The sequence below is a fragment of the Chiroxiphia lanceolata genome (assembly GCF_009829145.1).
Source record: "Chiroxiphia lanceolata isolate bChiLan1 chromosome W unlocalized genomic scaffold, bChiLan1.pri scaffold_46_arrow_ctg1, whole genome shotgun sequence".
Lineage (NCBI taxonomy): Eukaryota > Metazoa > Chordata > Aves > Passeriformes > Pipridae > Chiroxiphia > Chiroxiphia lanceolata.
The window spans coordinates 577630-587678 of NW_022476501.1; the positions used below are offsets into that span (position 1 = coordinate 577630).

The 10049-nt window shown below is 56.9% G+C and overlaps 1 protein-coding gene across 1 annotated transcript; it reads right to left on the reverse strand.

Moving 5' to 3' along the window:
- Nucleotides 1-4371: 4371 nt before the first annotated feature.
- LOC116781427 (zinc finger protein 239-like) lies at nt 4372-5076 on the reverse strand (the record flags this gene model as incomplete). Its single annotated transcript, XM_032677078.1, has 1 exon — nt 4372-5076. A coding segment is annotated over one exon (705 nt), but the record flags the coding sequence as incomplete, so codon positions are not given.
- Between the last annotated feature and the right edge of the window lie 4973 nt (nt 5077-10049).

Sequence of the window (10049 nt, forward strand, 5' to 3'; positions counted from 1 at the left end):
CATCACATCCTCCACTATGACATTACATCCATCATATGACATCACATCCTTCATGTGACATCAAATCTCCTGTATGACATCACATCCATCATATGACATCACACCTCTCCTGTGATATCATATAATCCCTGTGACATAATGTCCTCCGCTATGACATCACATCCTTCGTGTGACATCACATCTCCACTATTACATCACACCTCCCGATGACATCAAAGCTCCTCTGTTACATCACAGCTCCTCTGTGGCACCACACCTGCCCTGTAACATCACATCTCCCCTATGACCTCACATCCATCATATGACATCACACCTCTACTGTGATATCACATCATCCCTGTGATGTCATGTCCTCCCCTGTGAAATCACAACTCCTCCGTGACATCACATCTTCCCCGTGACATCACAGCTCTCTTATGATGTCACATCCGTCATATGACATCATGTCTCCCTTGTAACATCATGTCCTCCCACTGACATCACATCCTTCCTGTGATATCATCTCTCCTCTATGATATCACATTCTCCCCTGTGACATCACGTCCTCCCCTCTGACATCACATCTCCCCTATGACATCACACCTGCTCATGACATAACAATTTTCCTGTGACATCACACCAGTGTTTTGGCCACTGCTGAGCACAGCACCAATACTGGGACATTCCTTCCTTAGCTGAGGGCAAGAGCCTGGCAGGGGACCCAAGTAGGCCAGCTGAGCCCAACTGACCCAAGGGACATTGCAGCCCATGGGAGGTCAGCTCAGCTCTAAAAGCTGAGGCAGGGAGCAGGAGGGGGGCATTCATTGTCTAATGGTTGCCTGCTGAGGAACCGTCCTGTGGACCCAAGCCCTGCTCCTCGGGAGTGACCGACCATGGCTGCTCATGGGAAGCAGAGAACAAACCCTGCTATCTTTTGCTTTAAATAAACTGTCTTATCTCAACCCATGAGTTCTTTTTTTTTTCCCACTTTACTCTGTAGAGGATTTGGTTAGAAATGCGAGGACATATGAGCATGGCTAAGGCCATGTATGAGCTGCTAAAGTCTGACTAGGCCCGTGAGAAGTCTGAGATAGCAGGGCCGTGAGAAAGCAGCAATGTCCTTGGGTATTCTAACTTGAGCTGAAAAACAGGAGCTTGGCATTAACAAAACAAAGACCCTTAACGAGCCACCTGTGTAAACAATGAAAGGCAATTAAGATGATATCACCACCTAACTGTGTACCAATAAGGAGCCTAATCCTTGTAATATTCATGAGCCTATTATAGAGTGTATATTAAGCTGCTGTCAACCTTCAATAAACGAAGTTCCTGGATTCTTACATTAAGGTGTCTGAGAGCTTTCCGTCGCGACATAACTCTCTCCCCTGTCCCGCAGGGAAGGGGAGTGATAGAGCGGCTGGGAGGGCACCTGGTGTCCAGCCAAGGTCAACCCACCACACACCTGAACACTTCCAGAGACTCCACCACCTCCCTGGGCTACTTCTTCCAAGGCCTGAGCACTCTCTCAGTGAAAAAAGGGTTTCTTGAATAACTAATCTGAGCCTCACCTGATGCAATTTGAGGCTGTTTCCTCTCTTCCTGTCACTAAAGGTTTTGCAGAACAGACCAACCCTCACCTCACTAAAACCTCCTTTCAGGTCACTGTAGAGAGCAATGAGGTCCCCCCTGAGCCTCCCCTTCTCCAGACTCAACCAGCCCAGTTCCCTCAGCCGTCCCTCAGCAGACATGTTTTCCAGAGCCTTCCCCAGCTCCGTTCCCTTCTCTGGACACGCTCCAGCCCCTCAAGGGCCTTTTGGCACTGAGGGGCCAGAACTGGACACAACACTCCAGGTGGGGCCTCCCCAGTGCCCAGCACAGAGGGGCAATCAGTTCTCTGCTCCTGTTGGCCACACTCTTCTCCACCAAGGCCACGATGCCCTTGGCCTTCTTGCCTCCCTGACCACACTCTGCCTCATATCCAGCCACTGTCAAGCAGCACCCCCAAGTCCCTTCCTGCTGAGCAGCTCTCCAGCCCCTCTGCTCCCAGCCTGGAGCGTTCCAGGGGGTTGTTGGGACCCAAGGGCAGGCCCTGACACGTGGCCTTCTTGATCCAGTCTGTCCAGATCCCTCTGCAGAGCCTTCCTGCCCTCCAGCACATCCACACTCACACCCAACATGGTGCTGTCCACAACTTTCCTGAGGGGGTATTGGATCCCCTGGCCCAGATCATCCACAACGATGTTAAACAGGAGCAGCCCCAACCCTGAGCCCTTGGGAACCCCACTAGTGACCGACCCCACCTCGATTTCCTTCCATTCCCCACCACTCCCTGGGCCATCACCCACTTTGTCACCCAGCAAACAGTTCCCTGGGCAAGTCATGAGCAGCCAGTTTGTGCAGGAGATGCTGGGGGAGATGGTGCCAAAGGCTTTCTGGAATTCCAGAGAGACACATCCCCAGCCTTTCCCTCAGCTGCTGAGCGGGTCCTTTGTCAGAGAAGGAGATGAGGTTGGTCAGGCAGGACCTGCCTTTCCCAACCCCACGCTGCCTGGGCCTGATCCCCTGGTTGTCCTGCCCGTGCCATGGGATGGCACTGAGGAGGATCTGCTGCATGGACTTCCCCGGTCCTGAGGTCAATGGGACAGACCAGGAGTTGCCCAGATGCTCCTTTTGGCCCCTTCCTGGGGATGGGCATCCCATTTGCTTGTTGCCAGTCAGCTGGGACTTGTGCAGTTGTGCAGCACTGCTGGGGAATGAGCGAGAGTGGCTTGGCCAGCTCTTTCTCCAGCTCCCTCAGGACTCTTGGCTGCATCCCATGTGGGCCCAGGCACTTGGGGGGGTCTCATTGGCAGAGTAGGTCACTGACCATTTCCTCCTGCATTGTGGGGGCTTCATTCAGCTCCCCATCAGCAACTTCCAGCCCTGGGAGCTGGGGATCCTGAGGACAAGTGCTTTGGGTGTTAAAGACTGAGGCAATTAAAGCATTAAGTACTCTCCTGGAATGAAGGACCATTGGGACACTGCAGGGCCTTCTGGAGCCAAAGGAGCCCTGGGACACTGGGCAATCTCATGGAATCAAGGCAGCACTGTCATCCTGGGAAAACTCCTGGAATTCAGGGCCCATTGTGACACTGCAGCTCCCCATGGAACAAAAGGAACCCTGGGACGTTGCAGAAACTCCTGGAACCAAGGGACCATTGGGACATTGAGGGGGCTGATGGAATCCATGGAGTCCATTGGGACAATCCAGGGCCTCGTGAAATCAATGGAATTCTCAGACACTGTCAAACCTCCTGGAACCAAGGGTTCCTGCTGACATGTGTGTCCTCCTGGAACCAAGGGAGCCCGGAGATATTTCTGAACCTCCCAGAATCCAGGGGCCATTGGGACCCTGCAGAACCTCCTACATTCAAGTTGTTCTTGTGAAACTGCAGGCTCTCCTGGAACCCAAGGATTCCTGGAACACTGCAGAGCTCACGGAACCAAGGGGTCACTGTCCCACTGCAGCTCCTGAAGCAAAAGGGACCCTGAGACAATGTGAAATCTCCGGGAATCCAAAGGGCATTTTGGGTCTGCAGGGCTTCATGGAACTAAAGGAACCTTTGGAGACTGTGGAAGCTCATGGAATCAAGGGGCCATTGGGACATGTAGGGCTTCCTGGAAGCAAAGGAACCCTGAGAATTTCTGTGGGAACAAGTTAAGGCAGCAGCAGCTGCATTCAGTTAATCAGGATCCAAAAGGAGTGTTTTGGCCTTGACTGGTGTTTTCCATCAAGAGTGCTGTTTGCAAAAGTGGAAACCACTTGGAACGTGGTTGGCATGGTAGCCTGTGTTTTTCTCTGGTGGCTGAACACAGCCAGCACATGAGGCCGAAACACCTTTGTCCCCAAGGTTTTAATGATTGCAAATAAAATCTATTGATAGAAATGAATTTATTTAGGGTTACAAATGATCAGAGAAAAGATCTTCATCAGAATTATTTCCTGCACAATAGAAACACTAAAACTGCCAGGAGTACAGGATAAGATAGGACAGTGCTCTACACTAAAGCAATTGTTGAAGTAATTCTACTCAAGCTGGCACAAAAGCAAGAATTCTTAACTAGAGATGGATGGAACTCCCCCAGACCAACGCTCGGGGGGACATCTCTGCTCTCAACCTCCAGCAGTGACCTTGGGGGGGTCCCAGCCAAGGCAGGAATCTCCACACACACCCCAAAAAGGGTTCTGTTGGAAGAAGCTGCCCCTGGGAAAGGGGACTGGCCCTTTCTGGTCGAAAGGGATGGACTGACAGTCACTGGACTCCAGGGGTTGCCTCAGCATCAGGGGCTTCATTCGGGGTGGAAGCAGCAATCGAAGTTCTTCCTGCAGTCGGAGCACTGGTAGGGCTTCCCTTACCTGTGGGTCCGTTGGTGTTGAGTCAAGGCAGAGCTGTCACTGAAGCTCTTCCCACACTCCCCACACTTGTAGGGCCTCTCCCCGGTGTGGATGCGCCGGTGCCTGACGAGATGGCAGTTGTGCTTGAAGCCCTTCCCACAGTCGGTGCAGCAGAAGGGCCTCTCATCCGTGTGTGTCCGCTCATGAGTGAGGAGATTGGAGCTGGTGTGAAACCCCTTCCCACATTCCAAGCACTTGTAGGGTCGTTCTCCAGTGTGGAAGCGCAGGTGTTTGCGGAGGCTGGAGCTGTCACTGAAGCCCTTTCCACATTCCCCACATGTGTAAGGCCATTCTCCAGTGTGGATGTGCTGGTGTTGGATCAAGTGGGAGCTGTTCCCAAAGCTCTTCCCATATTCCCCACATGTGTAGGGCCGTTCCCCATTATGGATGCGCTGGTGTTGGATCAGGCTGGAGCTCTGGCTGAAGCCCTTTCCACATTCCCCACAAGTGTAGGGTCGTTCCCCAGTGTGGATGTGCTGGTGCTTGAGGAGGTCAGTGCTCCGGTTGAAGCTCTTCCCACATTCCCCACACGTGTAGGGACGTTCCCCAGTGTGGATGCGCTGGTGTCGGAGCAGGTGGGAACTCCAGCTGAAGCTCCTCCCACATTCCAAGCACTTGAAGGGCTTCTCCCTGCTGGGAGGCTGCTCAGGGACCACCTCAGAGCTCCCCCTCAAGCTCCGGCCGCCTTCCCAGCACAGGCTGGCTCTTTCCCCCTCAGAGCACCCTGGGATGGCTTTGGAGCCCCTCCTGTGGGGGGATCTCCGGCCCTTTTCCTCCCCGCTGCCTTCCTGCGCCGTGGAGCCCTTCAAAACGGCCTCTCCCACCAGGGTCTCACGGGGGGATTTGTCCTCCGGGCTCTCCGTCCTCAGCTCGGGGCCTGGGGCAGGAAGCAAGAAGGACAGGGAGGGGATTTGCCTCCGGCCCACAGGGAAGGCCAAGGACATCCCCCCAACTCCGGCCCCGGCAGGACGGCGGCGGCAGCGGGGTTGTCCTGCAGCCGGGGCCATGCTCGGCTGACAGAGCCAGCACAACACCCGCCCAAAGGGCCACTGACTTCCTCCTCACCTGCCTGGGGGGCCCAAGGCATCTTCCTCTTCCTCGCAGCCTCCTCCTCCATCCGCCCAAGCTTTGGAAAGGACAAATCCTGATGGGGGGGAAAACAAGGACTGAGTGCGTTGGCTTGGGGGTTCTTCCTGCCCAAGTCCATCTCTAGAGCTCACGGGGCATCCTGTGTCCATAAAAACCTCCAAAACACCAAGATTCAGCCCAGAAAAACCTAAACCTCCAAGATTCAGGAAAAAAACCCCTCATGAGATGAAGTCCCCCCACATAAACTGCAAAAAGTTGAGATTCAGCTAAAATATACTCCAAAATATGAAGATTAGCCTGCAAAACTCTCCTAGAAGTTCTCCCTCTCTCTCCCCCTCTGGGTTTCAGAGGGTCTCCCCTCTCTGCAATACTGGGGGTCCCACTTAGGGATGCTGGGAGTGTTGAGGGTGCCAAGGGTACCTCCTCCTCTGTCTTACGCCTTCAGGGTGCTGGGTTCCCAGACATTCCCCCTTTCCAGGTTCTCCACTTTGTTGTCCTGGCAATCCCAGGAGTCCCCACTGTCCAGGATTTCCCTTCTCGGTGCTCCTCTCTCCAGGCTCTCGGGGCTCTCGCAGCTCCCCCCTCTCTCCAGCCTCCCCCGCTCTCCAGGGATCAAGGCATGGGGACACCCCCATGGCAACCCCGCTCCCGCTCTCTCCCCTCCTCTTAGCCCCCCTTTCACACCCCTTTCCCACTGCCCTTCAAACCCTGGTTGCCCCCAGCTCCCTCTGGGGGTGACCCACCGCCCCTCGCGCTCCCTTTGGGGGTCCCACCCGCTCTTTTTGCTTCTCTCACCCCTTTCCCATCGTGGCCACTCCGCTCACCCGACAGCGGCAGGAAGGGCAGGGACAGGGGTGGAGCAGGAGAACAATGGCCCCCCCCATCCCACGGGTGCCCGGGAAGGGGGAACTCATCCCAAATATCCTGGGAGGAGAGCATGGGGGGTCGTGACATACTCGGGCTGCCAGCACAGATTTCCCTGCAAAGTCTGCAGGGAGTCAAGCTCTGCAGAGGAGATTGTGCCCCACTCATGGGATTGCAGAGGCTCCCTCAGGTCCCCCAGCATCAATCAGCAACCAGGAATAGACACAAAAGGCCCCCCCTGAAGATTTCGGGGGTAGTGTCCTGTAGGGAGGGGACAGTGTCACCACACCAGGGCAGGGCTGGCAAGTGGGAGGCTGCTCCAGGGGTCTGGAGCTGCTCGTGCTCTGCTCTGCTCGGCCCCACCACTGCCTGGTCCCAACACCCCCGGCTGCCCCCGGCCCTGGGCAGCTCTGCTGCCACAGGCTGTGTCCTCACCGTGGCCCTGCAATGGCCCTGCCTGTCCCTCACCCCTGGCCCTGCCCACATCCCTGTCCCTTGGCTCTCTCTCTGCCAGCTCAGTGTGGGGCACACGGGATGGGGGTCCCTCCCAAGCCCCCCGGGCAGCCGGCGTTGGCTGGGGGGATGTGAGGGCTGGGCCTGCTCAGCACAGCCCCGGCCTCGTGCCCAGCGCCTCTTTCCTGCTCCACACAAGAGCTTCCCGGCCCCCCCAGGGCTCCCCTGCTGCTGCCTCTGCTCCTGGCCCTGCCTTTGCTGCTCCCTTGGCTGGGGCAGTACCTGCAGGGGGGGGATGGCAGCAGCTTCAGCTCCACGGCACTTCCTGGGGGGAGCTCAGCCCGGGGGGGACGGGCAGGGACCTGATGGGGATGGACAGGGGCCCCAGGGACAGACAGGGACTGCAGGGGAAGGCACAGGGACAACCTGGACCCCCACACTGCCACCACTGTCTCTGCTCCTCCTTGCAGGCTCCGTGGCCAGGCACAGTTTGTGTTCCTGGGTGCCCACCATCTCAGCACTTGGAGACGCTCAAATCAGCGCCCACAGCTCTGCAGCAAAGCCCCAGCTCACCTGGCACACAGGGGATGGACACAGCACCTCCTCAGGGATGGGCACTCACAGTTGCTGTCTCTTCCCCACCACGGGGCTCTCCTTCCTCAGCAGCACCTCTGCCTTGCACTTATTCTCAGCCTCACCTCAGGGACAGCTCTGGCCTCACCTCCGCGCCACTTCTCAGCCTCACCTCAGGGCCTGGGCTCAAGGACAGGAACCAGCAGGGAGGGGACATCATGTGCAAGATGAGAGCTGCCTGCTTGCACTGGCCCCTGGGCTTCTTTCTCCTTTTACAACCAGCCCACAACTTAGCCTGCTTTTCCAACACCACACATTTACAGACTAACCTTGGAGATAGATATGGACAGACATCTCTATCACCCTGGGGATAGAGCCTCAAGCATGTGCTGCCATAGGAATGGCAATCACAGAATCACAGAATCAGCCACGTTGGAAAAGACCTCTGAGATCATCAAGTCCAACCCTGGATCCAACCCCGCTGTGCTTCCCACACCATGGCACTGAGGCCACATCCACTCTCACCTTCAACACCTCCAGGGACGCTGACTCCACCCCCTCCCTGCCCAGACCATTCCAAGGCCTCATTACTCTCTCTGCAAAAAATTCCTTCCTAATATTCAACCTAAACCTCCCCTGGCACAGCTCAAGACCCAGCCCTCTTGTCCTACTGCTGCTTCCTGGCACAACAGCCCCGTCCCCACCTGGTTCCAACCTCCTGGCAGGGACTTGCAGACAGTCAGGAGGTCTCCCCTGAGCCTCCTCTTCTCCAGCCTCAACACCCCCAGCTCCCTCAGCCTCTCCTCAAACCATCTGTGCTCCACTCCCTTCCCCAGCCTCGCTGCTCTTCTCTGCACCTGCTCCAGCCCCTCCAGGGCCTTCCTCAACTCAGGGGCCCAGACCTGGACACAGCACTCCAGGGGTGGCCTCACCAGCGCTCACTCCAGCCCAACAATCACTTCCCTGCTCCTGCTGACACACTCTTCCTCACACAGGTCCCTCTGCAGAGCCCTCCTGCCTTCCAGCACATCAACACACCCCCAGCTTGGTGTCAGCTGCACATTTGCTGATCAAATGCCTGGTTCTGCAGCAGCTGCAGATGCTCAAGGGGCAGCAGGACCAAGTCAGGGGCCTGGGGGGGGCTGGGGAGCTTTGGGGTGCGAGAGGGTCCTGGGGGAGCTGGGGAGGGGCTTTGGGGATTGGGGGTACAAACCAGGACAGACCAGAACAGACACCAATACCTCCTCACTGCTCCCCAGATCTCTCCTGGAGCTGGGGTATGATGCTGTGGGACACCTGAGCCCCCCCAGTGCCCTCCCAGTACAGCCCACTGTGTTCCTGTCCCAGGGTGCCAGGTGATCCCTCTTTAGGGGGGGTTGGATGGGATTTGAGGGGGGGTTGGGTGAGATTTGGGGGATCTGGGGGGCTTAGGGTTCATTTAGGGAAGTTAAAAGAGGTCTTAGGGGCATTGGGGCATCAAAGGGTTCTGTGGGGGGAGGGGATTAAAGGGAAAATGGAGATTAGGGGACATTTGGGGGGAGTTAAAAGGGCCTGGGGGGGAGATGAGGGGCTGCACCAAGAGCAGGTGAGTCCTGAGACCCCCCCGGTGTCCCCAAGACCCTTTTGGTGTCCCCAGTTCCCCCCTTGACACCCCAAGACCCCCCCGGTGTCTCCAATGTCCCCAGGGCCTCTCCATGGTTCCAATTCCTCCCTTGGCACCCCCAATTCCACTGTCCACAAACCCCTCCCCACTGTTACCAAACCCCATCCCTGATGTTCCCAACCTTCCAACTCACCTCAGGAGCCCCCCCTGGACCCTCTGACCACAAAAACGCCCCCTCCCCATGCTCACAGAAAGGTCAAAGGCATCTGGGGACACACTGGGGACAGTTGGGGGGCTTTGGGGGGGCACTGGGTGATTACTGAGGGATACTGGGACACACTGGGGGGAACCAGGGGGCACTGGGAGGGACTGGGGGGTTACTGAAGAACACTGGGAGGGCACTGGGAGGGACTGGAGGGGAACTGGGGCACACTGGGGGGCACTGGCAGAGAACTGGGGAGTTACTGGGGGATTACCAGGACACACAGGGGGACACTGGGAGGCTACTGAGCCATACTGGGGGTTACTGGGTGTTCACTGCAGGATCACTGGGCCAAACTGGGGGGCAGTGGGAGGTCACTGGGACACACTGGCTGGTCACTGAGAGGGTTACTGGGCTGTACTGAGGGTCACTGGGATCCCCTTACCCGGATGTGGTACATCACTAGGTATTTGAGGCCTCACTAGGATTTTGGGGGGCATCACTAGGACTTTTTGGGGCTGGGAGACCCCCTGAACTCACTGCTAGGCTTTAGGGAACCCCCACAAAATCCCCTCAAAACCGCTGAAATCCCCCCCTCGACCCACTGAAACCTCCTCAAGTTCCCCTCAAATGCCATCAGAGACCTCATCCCTCCCCAGCACCCCCTAAACCCTCACAGTGACCCGCAAAACCCATCTGAGACTCCCCAAGCCCATTCAGGGACCCCCCAGTCCCCCTCACGGACCCTCAAAACCGTCTGGGACCCCTTAACCCCCGAGACCCCCAAACTGACGAAAACATCCCCGCAAAGCCCCCCAGGAACCCCAAACCTCCTCACAGACCCTCAAAGC